The sequence below is a fragment of the Bubalus bubalis genome, chromosome 8 (assembly GCF_019923935.1).
Source record: "Bubalus bubalis isolate 160015118507 breed Murrah chromosome 8, NDDB_SH_1, whole genome shotgun sequence".
Taxonomy (NCBI): domain Eukaryota; kingdom Metazoa; phylum Chordata; class Mammalia; order Artiodactyla; family Bovidae; genus Bubalus; species Bubalus bubalis.
In genome coordinates, this window is record NC_059164.1 from 88,640,052 (window position 1) to 88,665,060 (window position 25,009).

Below are 25,009 nucleotides of genomic sequence, written 5' to 3' on the forward strand. Positions count from 1 at the left end.
ATCAAACCTGGATTTTCTGCATTGCAGGCAGATTCTTTACCATCTGAGCCACCAGAGAAGTTCAAAATACAAGTTAAGTACTTACTTAGTATGGTACTTGGTGCATGGACAGTCCTAAATATCTGTTATATTGATACATCTGCTTTGACTCTTCACTTACAATCATGCCTCAGCTCAACATAGGGCAAATAAATAAAAACGGTTGAAATTATATATTTATTTATTCTTTATTAATACTGAACTAGGAAGATCTGTATCTCTCAGTTGTCAGCAAATAACATACAAAAATTTGTACATATATACAAATATATACAAGTATTTGTATAAAACTGAATACTCATGATTTTAAATTTGACAAATACCATCAGGTAAAAAGCTGACTATCATACTGAGTTAATTTTTCTCTCAATGTTCAACCTGAAATAGAAGTACGTTTTACATAAGATCCTAACAAAAAGGTTAATACAAGTCAGCCACGAACACTGCAAATTTGACCACTTGATTAGATTGAGAAGGAATGGAATAACTTCTAGTATTATGTAGAGAAACAAGCAATCAAAGCACATGATTCTGAAAAAATGGAGTTATCCTCAACGGGTCATAATCAGCACCCGAGGAAAGCAATTCCACTACTTTCACTTAAAGCGATTCACTCTTCCAAGCACACTGTAGCTCATGCAGAAAAGCACTTCTTCCAGGAGTACTTGTTTAAGCAGATCCCTTTGTACCAAAATGAAACAAATCAAATCCTTGCATTCAGTAAAAGTTGAAGGTTTAAGGTGAGGACATTTCCTAAGCCCATAAGCTTGCTAAAATCATCCACATGGCTGATGTAATGCTGATGCTTTAGCAGTTCAACCGGGACGATAGATGACAGAGAAATCAGTGGGTGACACATGGAAATACCAACAGGGGGAGGATTTTTAGGGTGCCCGTGCTCAGCAGCTCAGTTGGTTCCAACTCTTTGTGACCCTGTGGACTGTCAGTCCCCCAAGCTCCTTTGTCCACAAAATTTTGCAGGCAAGAATACTGGAGTGGGTTGCCATTTCCTATTCCAACTGTTAGGGCAGGGTAACAAAATAGCTTCTCTGAAAGGAGAAGAGTCAAGAGTAAGTGAAAACACAGTCCTTATTTATTTGATGTCTCTCTTTTATACCCCTCACAGCTATCATATTGGAGATTCTGAGCAGCAGGAACATTTTGAACTTACAAGAGGGCATTAAGATAACACAATGCCTATTGGTCAAAAAAAGCAAACAAACAAAAAAAACCTGGCTAAAATGGAAAATAAACCACAGAATTAGATGTTTCATGTGTTTTATAGCAATCTCATAGAAAATGGTAATGTTTTCTAAAATTACAATATTTCATATGCTCTAAGCTGAATGTCAAAATTAGATAACATCATCTGCAATTGTAGTATCAAAAATCTGATAGCATATCTGCTGCTCCTTTCCACTTGTGACATTATATGACCTGATGAAGAATTCCAGCCATGGATATGCATCTACAAATCAAAAAAAGAAGTGATATTGAATCATTAAAACTAAACAAATAACTCTGAAATATGTATCTAAGCATAACACTTAACTAGTAAAATTAACACATTTAATTTAGCTTGAGAAGTAAATAAATACACTCACCAAATTTAACATCATCTGTTCTTTCAAATACACAGTGGCTTCATGTTACTGTTTTGTAGCAATTCTGACTAATTTGAATTTTTCCCGAATAACAAGAAAAAGTAACAATGTAGGGTTTTCAAAATATTTGATATCACAGGTAGGAATCTAAATCATTCCCAATTTTTTTAAATTTTATTTTTTGGCTGTGTTGGGTCTTTGCTGCTACTTGGGCTTTCTTTTCTAGTTAGAGCGGGAGCTACTCTTCTTTGCAGTGCATGGGCTTCTCAATGTGGTGGCTTCTCTAGTTGCAGAGCACAGGTTCTAGAGCACGTGGGCTTCAGCAGTTGAGCCACAGGAGCCTCTAAAGTGCAGGCTCAGTAGTTATAAGCACATAGGCTTAGCTGCCTCGTGGCATGTGGGATCTTCCTGAGCCAGGGATTGAACTCGTGTCTCCTGCATTGGAAGGCAGATTCTCAACCACTGGACCACCAGGGAAGTCCCTGGTGGGGACTTTTCTTTTTTTTTTTTTCTGCTGAGTGCTTACTGATCTCCCCTGTTTTGTTTTTCTTGGTTGACTGTGAAGAAAACCAGCTCCCCTTTATATCCGTCTAGCTGAAAGCCCTGTCAGGTACCAGGTACTCTGTCCAGGCAATACGGCAGCCACAGGTGCCATTTCCAAGCTTTGGTCATGACCACAGTGAATCTATATATAGCTTCTAGAACAGTCTGGTAATATTTCTTCAAGTTTGAATTGGAAAGACACTTAATATAATCCTAACTATTGGTAAGGGTCAAGCAAGACAGGCTTGTCCCACGCTGTCGGTAGAACCATGAATAGGGAAAATGCTCTTGAAAAGCCATCTGGCGGTACGTATCAAAAGCCTGTCACATCTATGGTTTTTGATATGAGTGTTTTATTTTCAAATATCTATCCAAAAGAATCCAAACAGCCAATAAAAATGAAAACTGACATCAAATAAAAGTATGTAAGTTAGACTTAGTTATGGATATACAAAAACTCTCTCTTTGGAATTGTTATAAAATGCAAAGACTGACCAGGGGAAAATAAAACCTGATTTAAGACAAACTATAAAAGTTAAACTGACAACAGCTAAATTTGCTGCTGGTAAAATCTGTTACTGATGAAAAATTGTTAGAAGAAGTCAAATTGCCTTAAAATGATTTAGATCTGCACATTTAAGGCAAAGAGAAATAATGGCCACAAAAGGAAGCAGGTGTAATCAATGCAATCTGACTTGAAGACTGGCTGGTGAATCAAATATTACACAGAAAACAACAAAAGCTAGCAAAATATTTAGTAAAATAAAAACTTGTAAAATCTGAAATTAGTTAATATTGAATAAACAATTCATCAGTGAACTGCCTAAGTAAGTTTTTTATAGGAAATGTTTGTCAACATTTCATCCCTGTTGGCTTAATTTCAACTGTTTGTATGCACAAGCAGCTTATTAAATGTGTTTGCGATCAAAACTGCCTCCCCCTGATACATTTCAAAATATATAAAAACTCTTTTTTTCATTTCAGGAATTACGATTCATACCTGTCTTATCCTTGCCACAGCCTTCATCAGTAGGTAGGTCACACAGTCTCATCAATCACTACTTTATAAATTTATTTGGATTTAGATTTCAAAACTTTTTACCTCTAAAAGTCCAGAGATTAGCCATAAGCTAAGTATTATTTCAAGAAAAAGAATGAATGGCATTAACAAATATTACTGCCTACCAATTTTTGCTCCTGGAGGACAAAACATATCCATAATCATTTCCATACTGTGCTGAAGATTATCATTGTTTAAGACTTCTGATGCTGGAATCTGGAAGAAATTTTCCTTAAGAAAAACATGAAGAAACAAGGAAATGATCAGAAATTATAATCAATGTGAAAGTATTTGAATATTATCTAATTAAAATCATCTATACTATTTTACCCTATTTATATTGGAGAATTCGTAAACTAACACTAAAATCTAATTCATTACTTTAATCTAAAGACAGCTTTGAGATACATATAAAATCAAGTTAAATTGTTTTGACAAATGATAAAAGTAATGAGCAGAACACAGTGAAGTTTACTATTCTCTTGACAGCACATAGACTAAGCACCTACAATGTCTAAGTGCCAAGTTTAAAAGAGTGTAATATATACTATATATTTATTTGTTTAACTTTTTTTCTCCTCTATTATTTGTAAGATCCAGGAGGGAAAGGAGTTTGCTTGCTTCACTCATTGCCATATTCCTATCACAAAGAATAACACTTGGCATAGCACAGGTGCTCATTAAATATTTAATAAATGGATAAACTGCTTAGGCAGAAGAAAAGCTGTCCTCCTCTTTATCCCCGATATTTTCCCAATTTGTGTAGTAAAATATTTAACCTCATTGGCCTTTGCTCTCAGTTTCTGAGAAGTAATCTCTAAAACCTTGGGACATCATGCCTCACAGGCGTGTCTGCATTTGCCTGGGGAACTTGGGTCACTCTAACATTGTGATTTAGGGTGGAGAGTTTGGAGCATGTGGTTTTAACTTGACCATTGGAGGGGCTGAAGACTGAGATAAGTCACATGGGCAGCCAATAATGACTACCTGATGAAGCTCCAATAAAAACTGGATACTACGGCTCCTTTGGGCTTCCCGGGTTGGCAATACCTCATGTGTACTGCTGCTACACATCATTACCAGGAAAGTAACACTGTTCACGACTCCACAGGAAGAGAACAAATGGAAGCTCCATGTTTGAAACTTTCCTGGATTCATTTATGCACCTCTTCCCTTGATGATTTTAACTTATACCCTTTAGCCATAATAAATTGTTAACAGTGAGCATAATGGCACACAGTAAGTTCTGTGAGTCTTTCTAGTAAAAGAGTGGTTGTGGAGACCTCTGTACTTTCGATTGGTGTCAGAAGTAAGGGTCTTGGTCTCGGGAACCCCTCAACTTGAAATTGTTAGAAATGAAGGTGGTCTTGTGGATAGCTACCAAGCTTCACATAATACAAAGGATCTCCCCATAAAAGTAATTTCATTCTTTCTAATATGAAATATTGGAGACTTAAAAAGCCCAGTGAAATGCTAATAGATATTGCCTGAGGGTATGGCCACGCCTCTGCCTTCTGTTCTTGGAGTAGAACTTCGGCATGGTATGGAGGAGTCTTTTCTTAAATTCTTATTTTTCAATTTCTCACTATTCACATATTAAGATTATAGTGTCAAATTAAAAGAGAGTAAATACACACATAATTTAAGATTTATGTGCTTGTGTTTTATTTATTCTTCTGAGTTGCCTTAAATGTTCTCAGTAATAAGGTAGGCATGAATAAATATATTAAAATTCAAAAAAGTACTATTTTAGAAATATCTTCACTACCTCTCTTACTTACAGAATCCATGAGGTAAGCTTCCAATACTCCCGTTCCATCGTCAAGAGTAAATGTCATCACAAACACTTGTTGGAGGGGAACAATGCCCAGTGCTAATGAAGGAAAAAAGTTGAAACCATATGAATCTATGTCTTTTTTCTTTGACCACACTGTGCTCCCTCCAGTAAAAGCATGGAGTCTCGCAACCACTGGACCACCAAGAAGTCCCACTATGCCTTTTAATAAAAGTAAAGAAAAAAGTTGTTTTGTGATATTATGTTCCTGTTAATCTTGTTTACTAAAATAATTCAAGAGACCAAAAAAAAAAGGGGGGGGCACTCCTTTTTGTTCCCAAATACTAATATGTTAAGCTCATTTCAGAAGGGTAATTTTGGAATATTACACTACACCTGTATAGAGACAATGACTCAAGAGCAACGGTATCTTTTTTTGTTAATTTTATTTTCGAAAATTTATGTTTTGGCTGCACTGTGTCTTCCTTGCTGCATGGGAACTTTTCCCAGTTGTGAGTGGCAAGCAGGGGATACTCTCCATTGCACTGCAGGGGCTTCTCACTGTGGTGGCTTCTCTTGTTGCGGAGCACAGGCTCTAGAGTATGGGCTCAGTAACTGGGGTGCAAGGGCTTAGCTGCTCTGCAGCATGTGGGATCTTCCCAGATGAGGGATGGAACCCATGTCCTTGTATTGGCAGGTGGATTCTTAGCCACTGGACCATCAGAGAAGTCCCAGTATATTTTTAAAAAACTAAATATTGATATAGCATTATCTTTAAAATGAGTCAATCTTCATAGAAAATATAAAAATGAATTCAAGAAAGGCAATTCAATGAATGCTACCTTATGAAAGAGAAAATTTAAATGCCAGAATGTTCTTACAAAAAACAGCATACAGTTCAATGGTTAGGATTTGTAACCTGTCTCTATCCTTTGGATTTTAAGCACAGAGATCACTTATTTTTTAAAAGATAGCATCTGGTTGAATGATGCCAGAATCTGAGATTTCATAATTTGGTTAAGATGAGGAAAAAGGAAGAAATTAAAGTGATACTAAATCATATGAAAATGTATAGGTTAAAATGAATATCTTACTTTGTGTCTATAAATGAAAGACATTCAAAATGCCTATATAATGGAATATTGTCTTCCATCTGTGGAATTCATATTCAAATATGACTAATAAAGGGGGCAAGTAAGAAAAATAAATTAGGGCATAGAGACATGAGAGAAATTGTTAATATAGAGGAACTGATTTTAAAGATTCAAAAGTCCTCAACAGACTGTGGGCTAAAACCAAGAAGGATGAACATAAAACCTACTCTAAGGGACCAATAAGCAAACAAAGAACTATGTTAAGTACAGGATGACGAGACCAAGCTTGAAGTACACAGCAAGAAACTCATGCAAAAGTTAACCTGGACTTTAACTGGACCACAAACAAAATATAAATCAGTAGTATCATATAGCTAGATTAAAAGAGAAAGAAAACAAAACCAAGAATACAAACCAATATCTACACAATAAAATTTTCAGGCAAGCAGGAGCACTGTCCAATTTTAGTGAATAAAGGTTTTCTCCATATTCCAAATTGGCCAACGTCTGCAGCCCTATTTCTAGCTTTGAGTACCAAACTTTGAGAAGAACATGGGTAAAATGGAATGCTTATTGAAGAGGAGAAATAAAGCAGTAAGAAACATGGGAAAGTACCAAAGGAAGTGTGGGCGCCTGCTTGGAGAAATAAGGACTTAATGAATACTTGACAGATTACCTTCAAATGCAGTCTACTGATTTTATAGAAGAGGGAACACATGGACTCTAATTCTATTAATAGTAGACAAAATGTGGCCCATGTTGAAATTGCAAGTAAGCAGATTTTGCCCCACTGTTAAGTACTGCATCTAAAAAGTAAGAGATTTGTTACCTTACAATGTAAATCCCATGGACAGAGGAGCCTGGTGGGCTGCTGTCCATGGGGTTGCACAGAGTTGTACACAACTGAAGTGACTTAGCAATGTAAACTGGTCCCCAGTCGCTGGGGAGTTTTAAGTCAAGGTTGGATGACCACAGTTAATGATGTGATATAAAAAGACTCTTATTATTCCAGCTAAAGACTTGTATTGGGTAAAAAGTTGTAATAGCTAGCTCTAAAATTCTTTTCAAACCCAAGATAGCATAAACTGCAGAGATTTTTCACAAGTTGTATTTATGATTAATGCTAAATTACTGAAAATTAAAATGTAGTAACTGAAAAATACTGGCAGATTCTTAAAAGTACATTTTCAGGTTTTTTAAATATTTAAATTTTTATTAGGATCACTGCAAATGGTTCTGCTTAAGAAAAACTAAACTTTAGCATAACCTTTACTCTGATTTTAAAATATCCACAAATACTGAAATATGAGTGAGACTATCCTATACAAAGACAGTTACAATTATAGGACATAGAAATTTAGCTAACCTTCTGCCACTGAAGAAGGAATCCATGATGTTTTATTAACCAGGGAATTTAGATTTTTTATTGGTCTCAAACTAGAGCAGTGTTTACATCTGAAATCAATAAAAGAAAAAATAATTTATTATAAGTAATTATTATAACTCATTTAATTATTATAAATCTTTGCTGTGCAAGCACACACAATTTAAAAAGTATATTATTAAACAAAAGACCACTGCAATTTCTGTACTTTAATGTGCATATTACAAACAATTATTAAAAAAATAAACTTCTTACAATACAAGCAATCAAAAAAGATAGTACAGTCAGAATATACATTGCTAAGCTGACAATGAGAAAGGTTCCAGGTGCAGGCTATTAATTAATTTGGCTAATTTCCTTATTTGGTAAAGTGAAAAACTCTAACGACTCTTTTGATTTATGGCTCTGAGAACAATATGTAATACTTAAGACCTTAAATTTATAAATATAGCCAATAGGAGATAGCATATTCAAAAGCAGAGACATTACTTTGCCAACAAAGGTCCATCTAGTCAAGGCTATGGTTTTTCCAGTGGTCATGTATGGATGTGAGAGTTGGACTGTGAAGAAGGCTGAGCGCTGAAGAATTGATGCTTTTGAACTGTGGTATTGGAGAAGACTCTTGCGAGTCCCTTGGACTGAAAGGAGCCCTGGGATTTCTTTGGAAGGAATGATGCTAAAGCTGAAACTCCAGTACTATGGCCACCTCATGCGAAAAGTTGACTCATTGGAAAATACTCTGATGCTGGGAGGGATTGGGGGCAGGAGGAGAAGGGGATGACAGAGGATGAGATGGCTGAATGGCATCACTGACTCAATGGACATGCGTTTGAGTGAACTCCAGGAGTTGGTGATGGACAGGGAGGCCTGGCGTGCTGAAATCCATGGGGTCACAAAAAGTTGGACAAGACTGAGCAACTGAACTGACCTGAACTGAACTGACTTTTTATTATACATATTAATATTCAGGAGATGTTGATAAGAAAATACACTTGGATAAAAATATAAAATTAACATTTAAAAGGTTTATGCAGAATACTTTTCATTTGCAATCTAGGGAGGAACAGAGGGTAACTATATTAAATATTATCTCCTTTCACTCTTCAAATACACCGAAGTGTTTTCTTTAACAGAAAAAGCTAACTGGGTGAGTTACCTTTAAAAATGGCTCTAATACTAAACTTTAGACGTTGATAAAGTAAGTATACAAATTAAAAATTAGAGTAACAAGCATAAATTAGAGAATTCATTACTTCCAAAGTAATGAAAGAGGAAAAAGGAGAAAAATAAGAACATTTTAATAAATTAATCCAATAGATGACTGGAGAAAAAAAATAAAGTAATAACAAAAAAGGGTGAGAAGGGAAACAACAATACTATGGTAAGCGTGGAGAAGGAAATGGCAACCCACTCCAGTATTCTTGCCTGGAGAATCTCATGGACAGAGGAGCCTGGCGGGCTGCAGTCCATAGAGTCGCGAGAGTTGGACATGACTTAGCAACTAAACCACTGCCACCACTACCAAGTGTGAAACAACATGAAATATAGTGTAGAAATAAAACCTAGATGTTTCAGTAATTAACTTATTTTAAAATCATCTACAAAAAACAACTAAAATCTATTGGTATTTATTTATGAGACCTACTAAAATATAACAACAAAGAAATATAAAAGCAATGGGATGAGAATAAGGTACAACATGCAATTACCAACCAAAAATGCTGATACAGTTATAATATGAAAAAAAATAAACATTACAGCAAAAAATCATGATTATAGATGAAGTTATTACATAAGGATATATTGTACACTGAATTCACCAAGAAGATGAAATGCTGAACCTGAATGAACAAGCAAAAAAGACTCAAAACATATAAAGTACACATTGACAGAATAAAATGCCACAAACCCACAATCACAGAGGACATTAACCATAGCCTCTAAGAAGGTATTATATAATTAAAATCACAAAGGAAAGGTTTGGCTACAATTAATAAGCTTGTCTAATGGACATAACTAAACACTACTAAACATTAAACACAACTGTTAGAAAATACACATTCTTTTAAAAATCTATGTAGTATGTACAAATTATGAACAAACATATTCCTTGATAAAGCAAAGATGAATCATTATGAAATACATCAAGTTATTTGGTTAAAAAGTAACTAAAATATAAATAAGAATGTAGCGCATAAAATGAGTGTGTAAAAAATTTTAAATACACAGTGAAATAATTCATGGGCCAAAGACATCATAATGGAAATTGTGGAACATTTAGAAATGACAAGAAAAATAGTATCTATCAAAGCTTCAGTTAAAGCTATGGCTATTTTCTCAGGGGAAAATTATAGACTTCAATATAAATATTTAAACGTATACTAAAAAACAATGAATTAAGTGAGGCAAACATTCAATTTAAAACATTACATAAATGGAGTACTAACCTACAGAAAGTAAAGGAAAAAAGTAAAGAACAATAATAAACAAAATACAGACCATCAACAAAAACAAAAGCTAGTTAGTTGCTTTGGCAAAAAAGGCCAAGGGTTAAAAAGTTGCAAATAATATGAAGTGAATTCAAGAAGAGACAAAAAGAAGACTTAAGCACTATGAATAATTTTATGTCAATAAATTTAAACCTGAAAAACAAATGAAATACTATTCTAGAAAACTTTCATTACCAAAATAGATTCAAGGACAAACAAATTCTTAAGAGATGTGCAACTGCTAAAAAACTGAAGCACTAGTTTCAGTTCTATTAAAAAAGTATCATATCCAGAAATCTAAGTAAAGTTTTATAAAAACTTTAAGGTCTTATCAAACATTTTGGTAAGTATGACTATATTAATATTGGAAAAATCTATAAAATAAAAATAACCATAGAGTTAAAAAAGTATAGGGCGGACTAGAAGTTTGATGAGATGCATGTAACTGCATACAAAAGCTTACAAAAATTCTTTCTACATCTCTTTGTAGAATTATTACAATTGGTTAAACACACACAGGACTTCCCTGATGGCTCAGACAGTACAGAATCCGCCTGCAATGCAGGAGACATGGGTTCGATCCCTGGATTGGGAAGATCCCCTGGAGGAGGGGATGGCAACCCACTCTAGTATTCTTGCTTGGAGAATCCTTACGGACAGAGGAGCCTGGCGGGCTACAGTCCATAGGGGTCACAGAGTCAAACACAATTGAGTGAGTAAGCATATGGCACAAACACACACAAGAACCAAAACAGGGACCAATAATTCAATAGGAAAAACAAGTGAAAAATGTGTATATGGAATTCACAGAAGAGAAAACCTAAATAGCCAATAAACATGAGAGATGTTTAAACTCACAAAAACAACAGATACTACTTGATGCTCATCAGTCTAACAAAATCAAAAGTCAGACTAATACCAAGAGCTAAGTGTCAAAGAGAATCCGAGATAAACAAATTTTTACACATTGCTGATTCAACCATATGGCAATCCACTCCAGTATTCTTGCCTGGAGAATTCCATAGACAGAGGAATCTGGAGGGCTATAGTCCATAGAGTCGCAAATGGTCAGACACAACTGAAACAACTTAGCATGCACACATGCATGACTGGACCATAATCATTGGAAAAACAATCTGGTATTTTCCAATAAAGCAGAAAATATTCTATAACCCAAGGCTTCACAAAGCAGAACCCTTTGTCTGTTTGATCAGGTGGAAACACAGATGTTACCTACACTGCCTCTTTCCAAACCTAGTAAGTAGCTCCTAATGTATTTTGATATCTTTTACTTTCTCACTGGCAACTCATTTATAATTTTGTGGCACAGAAATTCTGGAATTCAATTACTTAACTTTTACTAGGATGCAGCTCTGAACTTTCTCTGTAACAAGCATCTAAATTTTTAGAAAGCAAATGAATATTAGCCTTTAGGGCAGCCTTAAACCTAGCAGAGTACAGACACTCAATATTCATGCTATTCAAAGAAGAGACATATACCAAAAAAATCTATCACGTATAAACTGGTACTCAATCACTATCCACTGAATACAGTAACAACTGGGATAAAATAATAAACAAACAAATAAAATAAAAAATTCTCATGATTGAAAACATACCCATAGTGATGTATTTTTCCTTGTATAAGAAATGGAGCTGAAAGGTCAAGGACTTCCAGGTCTTCATGGCCAGATCTTACAGGAATTACACTATGAAACTTGTCTGAGAGTTTGCAGATTTCACTGAGTGTACCTCCTATTAAAAGGGAACAAATAACCCTTCAAATAGAACAAATATAAAGTAGACAAACTGGGGTATTAACTGTGCAACACCTTAAAGGCAGTAAAATACTAAAAGGATGGACAGAAAAAGACAATAAATGCCATGAATTTAACACACTTATACATTTATTGTTAAAAATAACAATTTGTAAACTTAGGATCCTATTCATTGATTAAAGAAACCACTGAGAAAAAATGCTGAGATATGAGCAAAATAAAAGGTTTGTGAAATATGAACCATCATCTTTTAAAATTTATACAAATTGCTCTTTATGCCTGGAACACTTTGGTTCGAATGACCTAAAAAGAGGTAAATTTGAGAATGAAAAAAATTATGGGATTCCCATTAAGTTTTCTATATACTACTAATGTCTAGGCAAATTTAGTCTTGAGTTTGAAATGAATCTTTTCAGTTTTCAGTTCAGTTCAGTTGCTCAGTCGTGTCTGACTCTTTGTGACCCCATAGACTGCAGCACACCAGGCCTCCCTGTCCATCACCAACTCCAGGAGTTCACTCAAACTCATGTCCACTGAGTTGGTGATGCCATCCAACCATCTCATCCTCTGTTGTCCCCTTCTCCTCCTGCCCTCAATCTTTCCCAGCATCAGGGTCTTTTCAAATGAGTCAGCTCTTCGAATCAGGTGGCCAAAGTATTGGAGTTTCAGCTTCAGCATCAGTCCTTCCAATGAACACTCAGGGCTGATCTCCTTTAGGATGGACTGATTGGATCTCCTTGCAGTCCAAGGGACTCTCAAGAGTCTTCTCCAACACCACGGTTGAAAAGCATCAATTCTTCGGCACACAGTTTTTTTTATAGTCCAACTCTCACATCCATACATGACTACTGGAAAAACCATAGCTTTGACTAGATGGACTTTTGTTGGCGAAGTAATGTCTCTGCTTTTTAATATGCTGTCTATGTTGGTCATAACTTTCCTTCCAAGGAGTAAGCGTCTTTTAATTTCATGGCTGTTATCACCATCTGCAGTGATTTTGGAGCCTCCAAAAGTAAAATCTGCCACTGTTTCCACATCTATTTCCCAGGAAGTGATGGGACCGGATGCCATGATCTTCGTTTTCTGAATGTTGAGCTTTACGCCAACTTTTTCCCTTTCCTCTTTCACTTTCATCAAGAGGCTCTTTAGTTCCTCTTCACTTTCTGCCATAAGGGTGGTGTCATCTGCATATCTGAGGTTATTGATATTTCTCCCAGCAATCTTGATTCCAGCCTGTGCTTCATCCAGCCCAGCGTTTCTCATGATGTACTCTGCATATAAGTTAAATAAGCAGGGTGACAAGATACAGCCTTGACAGACTCCTTTCCCTATTTGGAACCAGTCTGTTGTTCCATGTCCAGTTCTAACTGTTGCTTCTTGACCTGTACGCAGATTTCTCAAGAGGCAGGTCAGTTCAGTTCAGTCGCTCAGTCATGTCCAACTCTTTGCAACCCCATGAACTGCAGCACACCAGGCCTCCCTATCCATTACCAACTGCTGGAGTCTATCCAAACCCATGTCCATTGAGTTGGTGATGCCATCCAACCATCTCATCCTCTGTCATCCCCTTCTCCTCCTGCCCTCAATCTTTCCCAGCATCAGGGTCTTTTCAAATGAGTCAGCTCTTCGCAGCAGGTGGCCAAAGTATTGAAGTTTTAGCTTCAACATCAGGCCTTCCAATGAACACCTAGGACTGATTTCCTTTAGGAGGCAGGTCAGGTTGTCTGGTATTCCCATCTCTTTCAGAATTTTCCACAGTTTATTGTGATCCTCACAATCAATGGCTTTGGCATAGTCAATAAAGCAGAAATAGATGTTTTTCTGGAATTCTCTTGGTTTTTTTTTGATGATCCAGAGGATGTTGGCAATTTGATCTCTGGTTCCTCTGCCTTTTCTAAAACTGGCTTGAACATCTGGAAGTTCACAGTTCTTTTCAGTTTAACATTTAATTTATTTATTTATTTATTTTTTAAATTTTATTTTTAAACTTTACATAATTGTATTAGTTTTGCAAATATAGATGTGAACAGTTCAAGTAATTGAAATTCCTATATAGGGTTTATTCATTTTTCCTATGAAAAATCATCACACCCAAATGTTATGACAGGAAGGGCACTAAAACCATCAGGTTGGCTGAGAAGAAATAGAATGTTCAATGGCATACCATTATTAGAAGGCAGCCTTATCTCTGATTACTCAAACCTACCAGTACCTTTTCTGGTATACTTTTACTTAGACTGATAATTCTTCCTCTCCAGGGAAAGAGAAGATGATTTATAAAAATAGTTTCGTGTATTTCCTAAAATTTGTGTAAAATTTATAATGTTTAAATTCAATTGTGAGGGGGAAGTATTTCTGGCATAGTGGAGTAAGAACATTCAAAAATACACAGCTCTATAATAGCAAAAAGAACATTGGCAAAAATTATCAAATTCAACTTTTTCAGAACTCTAGAAATTACAGTAAAGAAACTGCCTGCAATGTGGGAGACCTGGGTTCGATTCCTGGGTTGGGAAGATCTCCAGGAGGAGTGCATGGCAATCCACTCCAGTATTCTTGCCTGGAGAATTCCAACCACAGAGGAGCCTGGTGGCTAGCAGTCCATGCGGTCACAAAGAGTCGGACATGACTGAGTGACTAAGCACAGAAACCAACCAAAGGTTTGCAACAATTCAAGGAGTGGTCATTCAAAAATAGTGGATAAATCTTGGTGAGAACAGCAAGCTTTGTGGCGTTTTAACTTGCCCGGCTCTTATACCTCTTTTCTCAGATCTGTAATAGCAGGATCTAACTACAGTTAGATCCTAGCCTAGGCCTGGAGTTATAATACTCAGAAATATGGTAAAATAAAAATAGCCTGGCTGGCTACAGTCCATAGGGTTGCAAACAAAGTCAGTTACACATCAGGTTTACTACTCCAGGTGTTGAAGTTACATAAATTAAAATTACATGTATTCTGACCTCAGGGAATTTTTACATTCTAATAAAGACAACAAATCTATAAACAGACAGATAAGGCACAAATATAAGAAGAAAATGCCCTACTAGAAGTTCATATGGTATGTATTAAGAACGACTCAAATCTGTCTGATGAATCAGAAAAATGCCTGATGCATGTAGGTGTTCATTAAATATTATATGTGAATTGCTGGAAAATTGCTGCATTTACTTCTGAAGACGTATTACAGCAGAATTTCCCAGGAAAGCAGCAATGGATTGGCAAAGAGGCACAGAGAAATACACTAGGTTTAAGATGTTATCAGCAGTTCAGTATGCCTACAGGGTGGGATGGGAATTGAGGTAGGAGATGAGATTGAAAGTTTGAGGGATAACTGGTAATTAAAGATAGAAGCAGGAGCTATGGGGACTTCTCTGTTAAGCTTCCTTTGGACCTTCAAGGCCAACTTGGCTAAGAACAGAATTCTGTGGGAGGCAGCAAAGCACAGAAGGACCCAAAGGCGTATTTGTCATCCTCTTAGTTGGCTCTACAAGGACAGTTCTAATATAGTCTGATAGGATCATGGCTTTATTTTATTTTTAGGGCATATAAATAGTCTTACTCCATTTGTGTGTGTGTGTGTGTATGTCTTTGTTTTATGTCTATCTCCTGGTACAGGTAAAAATACTGTAAGTTGTCACATTTCACTCATAAAAATGGCCAAGTTTTTTAAAGCTGTAGTTTATCATAATGATGAGGGTAGGGGAACAGATAATTTCATATGCTACTAAAGCATATGCACACTACGATAACTCTCCTAGAGAGAAACTGGGTAACATTTACTTAATTCTTTGTGCCCCCATAATTACACTTCATCCAGGGGGAGATAAAGTTTATCACAGAGTTACTATGTCAAGAAACAGGAAGTAACTCAGTTTCACTAGTCACTATACTGGGAACCACTATTCTGTGGTTGTTTTCTCATGTATAAAATAGCTTATAATAGTACCAACTTCACAGGATTATTGTGATTATTAAATCAGTTAAGATATAGAAATTAATTAGAATAGTTTCCTATATGCTATAATGTATTAAAACAAGAAATGTTCATGAACACACCACCAATGTTTAAACACATATGTATTCACACATATATATATAATTATTTTTTAAAAGATTATGAATTACTTTATAAACAGAAAAACATCAGTAATAAAAATGATCATCATCCATTGTAATAAAGATCAGTTCATTTACAAAATGAAACTAAAGTTTTCTCTATTGCAAATTAGAGGTGGTCTTCTTTTATTATGTATTGTTATATAAATATTAGATAAAAATAAGACAAAAGTATAAAAAAAATGAAAAAACAAATTTGACTTAAAGCTTCATTCTTTTAAAATACTGTATGTCAAGTTATCTTTATTTGAGTTAAGGATTCCTTCCTTGAGTTAGCTGTCAATAGATGACTTTCACTGTATTTTTATGAAACAAGAGTGACATCCAGAGGCCAAGTCAACAGCAACAATATATAATAAACAGCTTCTTGATTATTATTCAGCTCAAAAATCACACTGGATCTCATTAAGATTGCATGTAGGACTCTAACAAGATGAACAAATGCAAACACTTAAGTTTAATGTATAATTTCAAAATGTCATTCAGTTAAACTTAGATATGTATATGTGTACGTATATAGTTGAATCTGTTACATATATTATATTATATGAAATTTAAAGCAATAATATTTTGATTTTATATGTTCAAGATTGCCCCTAAAATAAATTTAACAATAATTAATCAGAGAAAGGCAGAAGAAAAAGCTGTATGTTAACAAAACGGTAAAAACATCATACCTTCTATCAAAATTAGACAGTCATTTGAAAGTGGAAGAATACCATTATTTTTCACAAAATGAATAGCTACTTTTCGTTCTCCTTGATCTTTAGTGGTCCAGACCTTTGAATTATATAAGGATGTATTTTGTAGCGTGGTATCTGGGGTTTTGCTTGTACCCTCTTGCAAAATCTTATCCAAATCAATCTCATGTGGCACTTCTTGCCTAAAATCATCAACAATGGAATAACACAAAAACAACTGGTATAAGCTTAGAAAGTCAAATTTAACAAATTATCCAATTAAAAGAACGTTTATATGCTTATGAACCATCTACTTATTTTAAAATATTGAGATAATTCACTCTGCAGATTAAAGGACTCATTCAATAGAAAGATATTTGATGACATTTCATGGTTAATTTGGAGAAGGCAATGGCCACCCACTCCAGTACTCTTGCCTGGAAAATCCCATGGACAGAGGAGCCTGGTGGGCTGCAGTCCATGGGGTCACAAAGAGCTGGACACGACTGAGCGACTTCACTTTCACTTTTCCCTTTCATGCATTGGAGAAGGAAATGGCAACCCACTCCAGTGTTCTTGCCTGGAGAATCCCAGGGACGGGGGAGCCTGGTGGGCTGCCATCTATGGGGTCACACAGAGTCGGACACGACTGAAGTGACTTAGTAGCAGCATGGTTAATTAGATCCATATCATAATTACATTAACAACCAGCAATTTCCTTGCCTGGCTCTGTGATACCAAGATTATGTATAATTATTTCTTCACCAAATTGTTCTCCTCTGTAAGGAATGCTAAACCTCCCAGTAGGAACCCTATCTTCACTCCAGCTAAACATGCACTTACCATTTAAGTAATTTCACTTTCATAGGGTACCTATTTTATAGAACAGTATTTATTTTGATTCCTTTTAATCTAGAATATGTATTTTTTAAATCATATGGCAAAATATGATACAGTAGAAATTACATAATCTGGAATCAAAAGGTCTATTTCCTTTCTTGGTTCTGTCACCAATCAAGTGTGTAACTTTAGGTAAAATCTCTTAACCTTACTAAATGTTCTACTTTTTTGTGTTGTCTTTAATATTTATCTAATTTTACAGCTATGATTGGTCTTTGTTGCTGCACATGAGCTTTCTCTAGTTGTGGGGAGTGGGGGCTACTCTTTGTTGGAGTGCATGGGCTTCTCAGGAGATTCCCTCGTGGCTCACCTGGTAAAGAATCCGCCTGCAATGAGGGAGACCTGGGTTTGATCCCTGAGTTAGGAAGATACCCTGGAGAAGGGAATGGATACCCACTCCAGTATTCTGGCCTGCAGAATTCCATGGACTGTATAGTCCATGGGTCACAAAGAGTTGAGCACAACTGAGCAACTTTCACTTCACTATGGGCTTCTTCCTGAGGTGGCTTCTCTTGCTGAGGAACACAGGCTCTAAGGTGCACAGGCTTCAGTAGTTGTACATGGGCTCAGTACTTGGGGCTTGTGGGCTCCAGAGTATAGGCTCAGTAGTTGTGGTACACAGGCCGAGCTGCCCTGAGGCATGTGGCTACCCTCCAGGCCAGGGATCGAACCAGTGTCCCTTGCATTACAAGGCAGATTCTTAACCACTGGACTACCAGGAAAGCCCCAAACCTCTTAACCTTTCTGAAATGTTTTCCTCATTTGTTTAAAAAAGGATCATACAGGGTGGCTTTTTTTGGTAAAGTTATATTATTTTACAGAATTTTACCAACTATAATTTGATAATACTTAAAGATCTAAAATCTATACTTATATTCTAACTATTATTTCAAGCCCAAATAGATAAAAAACAATCCCTTGTTTTACAGAAGGAGATCTGATGATTAAAAATCTCCACAAACAGTACTATACTTACATTTCAGAGGGGAAACTATATGTACATAAGTGTACAGAGCACACACACAACATGTTCGAATGATGATGCATATACATGTATTTGTTACATACATAGAGAGAAGATAGTCAAATTGCATAAATAGAGGAAGAGGGATTAAAAATAATTTTCAGAATATGTCTTGAGCCAATAATAAGTACATATATATTCTAATGTTTTATATATTTACTCATTTATATAAAAATGGATGCTTAGAATAAAGATTTTCAGAAACTGAGAAATCCTCAATTATTAACAAAAATTTAAATTATGTTCACTGCATTATAGTTATTAAGCATGACAGGAATATTTCCAACAAGGTAACAATTAGGAATTTCAACTAACCAGAAATCTTATCTATTTAAGAATTTTAGTTAATAATGGTTTACTTTCAAGAGTTTTTTGTTACAAATGAGAAAGTCTGCTTAAATATTTTCATAGTCTGTTACTTGTTTGCATGTATCAGAGCTACTAAATTGAATTTCAGATCTAAAAATAGCACCTACTTTTTTTTTTACTATTATGAAGAAATATCAAAAGGATTTATCTTTAAGGAATTAATGTTTTCTCTTAAAAAGATTACCATTCTTTCAAAATACAATAGATTTAAACCATAACTGATTCACTTCCAGGACTTAAACTTATACATAAGAAAATATATATACACAAATTTATGAAATGAAAACTTTGGTTTTATTACAGAAAATACTTACAGTAAATGACATTTTGGACAATAAAGTTTGACAGACTGAAAGAGTCTTCTGGGCTTATATGATCTCAGTTTTGCTCGGATACGATATTGCTGAGGAGCGTTTTGTTTCAAAATAGCACACAGTGGGGTTTTCTCCAAATATTGATGATCTGTAAGTACTATGAAGAATTTTTGGATTAAGTTAGATAAATCTATAAGGATATCAATATATTCATGATAAGAATCTCCATGAAAAAAATTTACAATAAAATCTAAGTTGTATTAACTGTCAACCTTGGTAAAATTTTGCCACATCATCTCTGTCATTTTCTCTGTCTCTCCATATATATATATATGTATATATATAAATCTTACAGATACATGATTCACATATACATATATTCACATATTTATATATATATATGAATCATTTGATAGTAATTTCCAAACATTATACCCCTTTACCCCTACTTCCGTGTGTATTTTACAAGAACAAGAAATTTCATTAATATATTATAATGCAATTTTCAACATCAAAACACTTACCAATGATTATCACTGAATCAACAGACGTTCAAATTTCTCCAACTAGCCCCATAATGCTTCTATTCAGCATTTTATTTTCAGGTCCAGGATCTAATCCTGAACAATGCATTGCATTTATTTCTTCCATCTCTTTGGAGTCCTTTAGTGTAAAATAGTTCCTAAGATTTTCTTCGTCTTTCAAGACGTTGATATACTGAGAATTTGAGGCTGCTTATTTGGGTGTGTCTGGTTTTTATCATGATCAGATACCAATTATGCATTGTTGGTAGGAATACTACCATATAAGTGATACTGTGGCCCTCAGAGCACATGACGAGCACATGAAGAGGCACGTGGTGTCAGTGTTTTCATTCCTGGGGATGTGAACTTTGCTCAGCTCATTAAGGTGCTGTTCAGTAGGTTTCTCCACTATAACCTTATTATTTCCCCCTCCATAATTAATAAGAAAGCATTTGATAAAATATAAATATCCCAATTTCATCAAATGTTTAGAATCCTGCTAGCTTAGGATCCACCAATGATTGGCAGCTTAATAAATTATCACTATCATGATTAAAAATGGTGACTTTTTTCCCTAACTTGATTATTTCTTTTATGTTTATCAGCTTCCATTCTATTTGAAATAACAATTTTCTATTCAACCTCATTTATTTGTTTTCTTCTTTCTTTACTCTCCATATGGACTAATAGATTCCTACTTTACTCAAGCAGTACTATCTCATCACTAGTAATTTTAATTTTGACACTTAAATTGTACGAGATTTGACACCTGCCACCATTAACCTGTGGACTTCTCTACTTTATGGCACAATAAGATGTTCCAGAATCATCTTACAATTCTCCTTCCCAATTCTGGAATATGTTATTTCTCCAAGAAGCCCTGGTTGGAGATATTATTTATAAACTAAATCTGAACACTGCTGCTGCTGTTGCCGCTAAGTCGCTTCAGTAATGTCCAACTCTGTGCAACCCCATAGGTGGCAGCCAACCAGGCTCTCCCGTCCCTGGGATTCTCCAGGCAAGAACATTGGAGTGGATTGCCATTTCCTTCTCCAATGCGTGAAAATGAAAAATGAAAGTGAAGTCGCTCAGTCGTGTGTGATTCTTCGCGACCCCATGGACTGCAGCCCACCAGGCTCCTATGTCCATGGTATTTTCCAGGCAAGAGTACTGGAGTGGGGTGCCATTGCCTTCTCCAAGGATCTGAACACTAGGTGTGCTCATTGCTACTGGATGTCATTGTTTCCATTTCCTTTTATCAACAGAGCTGGGGCACATATGCATATATGTTTACACCTATACTTACACATATGAGCCTGCATGTGTATGAATATATACATGAGTGAATACATATATACAAACACACACATATATCTATTTCTTTATCTGTCTCTAACACCATGAGTGCATACTAACACCTCTAAATCTAATACAATACCATAAGCTTCTTTCTTCTGGCCCTCTGCCATTTCATAGTTATACATCCTTTCTCCAGTTGTGAAAAACTCTTGTTTTTATAATAGTATATTACATAATTTTATTTAATATATTGTGCATAGAAATATTTTCTAAATTGTTCTATTTCACCTTAGCCGAAGTAACAAAAGATGGGTATCTGATGAATTGATTATCATTGCTAACATTAAAATTTTGGGGAATATTTTAAGGAGCTCCTTTTTGGGTATACCACTAAATACATAGTGTGGATTGATTAAAACTAATACTAACTAAGATATTTTATACTCTCTGCTATGCAGTGGGGCTTATTTTTATAAATATGTCTTTATTTATATGTCTAAATTTATCTATAAAATTTATAGATAAATGATATAAATATACACACTCAATTTAAAAACATATATCTTTCTGGGTTCCATTTTATGCCAGTTAGGATGAGGTAGAGGATTAAAAGATAAATATGGGTATGTTTTTGTTCTCATGGATATATGCTCTCAATATTAGATAGTGCTAAGTGAAAATCGCTCAGTCGTGTCTGACTCTTTGAGACCCCATGGATCATACAGTCCATGGAATTCTCCAGGCCAGAATACTGGAGTGGGTAGCTGTTCCCTTCTCCAGGGGATCTTCCCAACCCAGAGATCGAACCCAGGTCTCCCGCATCGCAGGCAGATTCTTTACCATCTGAGCCACAAGGGAAGCCTAATGATGAGTTCTTTGATAAATATACAGACAGACTTCATTATGCTCACTATTGTGTCTCAATTTCAAAGATGAAAATGGTCTTACTTGTAGCTGATAGTTGTTGACATCTTTCAACTTCATATAATGATACTGATCCAGAGCCTATTAGGAAAAAGCAGAGAATTATATTTTAAAATCCATTAAAAGCTCAATGTGGCAATGAAAACTATAAAACATAACTGAGAGAAACTGAAGAAAAGCTAAGTCAATGGAGAAATTTGTTTATAGATTCATGTCATTTGTTCATGGAATGGAAAGTTCAATATTGTTAATAACTGATATTCTTCCCAATTGATTTGTAGATTCAATGCAATCTTAATCAAAATTGCATAGGCTTTATTATAGAGACAAGTGGATTCCATCAATTAAGTGAAAATGGCAAGGAATTTAAAATATAAACATTTTAAATTTCTTGTTTAGAATTCTAAACAAATACTGAACTGTAGATAATGACATTCATTTACTGAAGTATTTAGAAGGTGTACTTACGTCTGCAAATTACTTTGAAATGCATCAAAAACTAAAATGAATTGATGGATTAAAAAAGATAAAAGACACAGCAAAAAGAGTAAAAGGTTAATGGAGAATCTGATGGTGGGAATATGAATGTTGACAGAACAACTGTTTCAACTTTTCTATATGTTTGAAAGTTTTTTTAATGTTGAAAAAGTACACTGTGATGGAAATAAGGGATAGGTAGATAAAATAATAAATTAACTAAATTTAATAGGATGACTTGATGAATGCCATAAAATATAATTTTACTTAAACCAAAGAGCAAAAATAGTGATCACAGCAATACGTTTTAGTAATGCTTTCTAAAATGAAGAATTCAAGACTTAAAAAAAAGTATTCACATTTTGCACTTACATGAGCTTACCACATTCTATTACATATAATAGTATGTTACATTTTTATAATTTTTATATGAAACATCATATACAAACATATGGATTACTTGTCCTTTAACATCAGTAATAAATGGCACAAAGACCCATGGTAAGAGAACCTGCATGGACACCTTAAACTGGCAAACTATAATTTCAAAGAATCTGATTACTTAATATCTGCCATTCTGCATGAAGTGAAACAATGCAGAAGTCTGATTAGTAAACAGATAATAAGAAAATAAGAGAAAAGATGTGCAAAATTGTATTAAAACAGTCTCCCACAAACTGACAAGAAAAAAGAAAAAAAGCGCAACAGAAAATCAGGTAAAGAGTAAGAGCAGACAATTCAAAGAAGTAAAAAGGGTTGATAAATATAAGATTTTTTAAGTTTCCAAGTACTCAGGGAAACTAAATATACCTAAAACCTGCCAAACTGAAAAAAGTACACATATTGCTAAAGCAATACCATTGACAGTATAAGGAAGGGACATGCTATTTGCATTTGAATCCTATGACATTTTGGCATATAATCTGGTGTCATCTATGAAAATAACATGTGTTTACTCTTTGATTCTTCAACCCCACCTTTACAAGTTTATTTTAGAGAAAAAATAAGCTTGAATGTACAATTGTTCAAGGATGTTTATTAAAGCATTATTTGTAAGAGTAAGAAACTGAAAACTACCTGTCTATCAAACAGAAAATGGCTGCATTCATTATATTAGATTGACGTAAAATATAATGCAGCTATTAAAAGAATGAGTTTGAGTTATATGAATTAGCCCAGAAAGAGGTCTATGATCTATCATTAAAGAAAGCAACCAGTATACTAAGGTCTCACTTTTGTGAAAATTTTAAACAGAGGAAAAGATATATATGTTCATATAGAATTATATATGTATTTTTATAAACATGAATGGTTTGAAGAAATCATAGTCAACTGTTACCTTTACCTCAGCAAGTGGGCATAAAGGCATGGAAAAGCTACATAGCTTGATACTGTTGTATATACTACTTCTGTTACTTGAAAATAATCAGAAAAACATTTTAGGAGAAAAGAGATTTCAAAAAGTATAATTATAAATCATACTGGCTCTAAATGATTGTCAACTGAAGTAAATTGGCCTCATAATGGGTAGTTCAAGTTGTCACAGATTAGGCTAAAATGCTGTCATCAAGGTGCTAGGAAATATGAAGAATTTTAAAGCACATAAAATGAAGAAATAAACATGGACAAAATAACCAAATCACCAGCATTTGAATGGCACTGACTTTGCCATCAGTTAATAGTAAGAGAGGTTGGGCAAATTATATGATCCCCATTACTCAAAGCCTCAGTTTCCTTTCTGCAAAAGGGAAGAATAATAGCAACCTCACAGGAGTGCGGTTAGGATTAAATAATGACTGTTAGCATTTATTTAGTGCCTATCAAGTCACAGATGTTAATTTTAATGCTTATTATTACTGATATAGATAGAGCATAAATATTCACTAAATAGATCACAGTAGGGAAGAAGTTAGGTTGTAGGAAAAAAAAAAAACATAGGGGATAGAAACATGACATAGATTTTAAAGCTCAAAATGTACAAGCAAATACTGAGACAAAATGATAAAGGACAAATTATTACAGATTGAGCAAATTTTTAAAATTTATATTTGAATAGCCATCTATTCAGGTGGATAATAATATAAATATACCATCAATTATCTGCTAATATTTTATAATAGGTATAATATGTATGATCAAAAAATACTTGGGCTATTGGAAGTAAAGCAGCTAGAAAATAACAAGCAAATAGTTGACTGGGAAACGAATACAGATTTTTAATAAGTATATATATTTTTGTTGTTATTGTTGTTGTTTACTCGCTAAGTTGTGTGGGACTCTTTGCCACATCATGGGCTATAGCCCGCCAGGCTCCTCAGCTCAGTTCAGTAGCTCAGTTATGTCAAACTGTTTGTGACCCCATGGACTGCAGCACACTAGGCTTCCCTGTCCATCATCAACTCCTGGAGCTTGCTCAAACTCATGTTCATTAAGTCACTGATGCCATCCAACCACCTCATCCTCTGTCATCCCCTTCTCCTGCCTTCAATCTTTCCCAGCATCAGGGTATTTTTCAGTGAGTCAGTGCTTTGCATCAGGTGGTCAAAGTATTGGAGCTTCAGCTTCAGCATCGGTCCTCCAATGAATATTCGGGACTGATTACCTTTAGGATTTATT

The 25,009-nt window shown here is 34.9% G+C and overlaps 1 protein-coding gene across 8 annotated transcripts in view; it reads right to left on the bottom strand.

Annotated features, from left to right (window-relative positions):
• Nucleotides 1–202: 202 nt before the first annotated feature.
• The window catches only part of POT1 (protection of telomeres 1), a 97,824-nt gene continuing 73,017 nt past the window's right edge, over nucleotides 203–25,009 (bottom strand). For 7 of the 8 annotated variants that reach the window (XM_044946838.2, XM_044946837.2, XM_044946840.2 and 4 more), the window contains 8 exons: nucleotides 21,941–21,997; nucleotides 19,170–19,326; nucleotides 16,560–16,765; nucleotides 11,607–11,742; nucleotides 7,481–7,569; nucleotides 5,028–5,119; nucleotides 3,372–3,477; nucleotides 203–1,088 (listed from right to left, as the gene is read on the bottom strand). In XM_044946838.2, the coding sequence (XP_044802773.2) occupies nucleotides 883–1,088; nucleotides 3,372–3,477; nucleotides 5,028–5,119; nucleotides 7,481–7,569; nucleotides 11,607–11,742; nucleotides 16,560–16,765; nucleotides 19,170–19,326; nucleotides 21,941–21,997 (1,049 nt within the window). In that variant the 3' untranslated portion in view covers nucleotides 203–882. Of the gene's footprint in view, nucleotides 1,508–3,371; nucleotides 3,478–5,027; nucleotides 5,120–7,480; nucleotides 7,570–11,606; nucleotides 11,743–16,559; nucleotides 16,766–19,169; nucleotides 19,327–21,940; nucleotides 21,998–25,009 lie in introns of all 8 variants that reach the window. The other variant, XM_044946839.2, reaches the window with a different exon arrangement.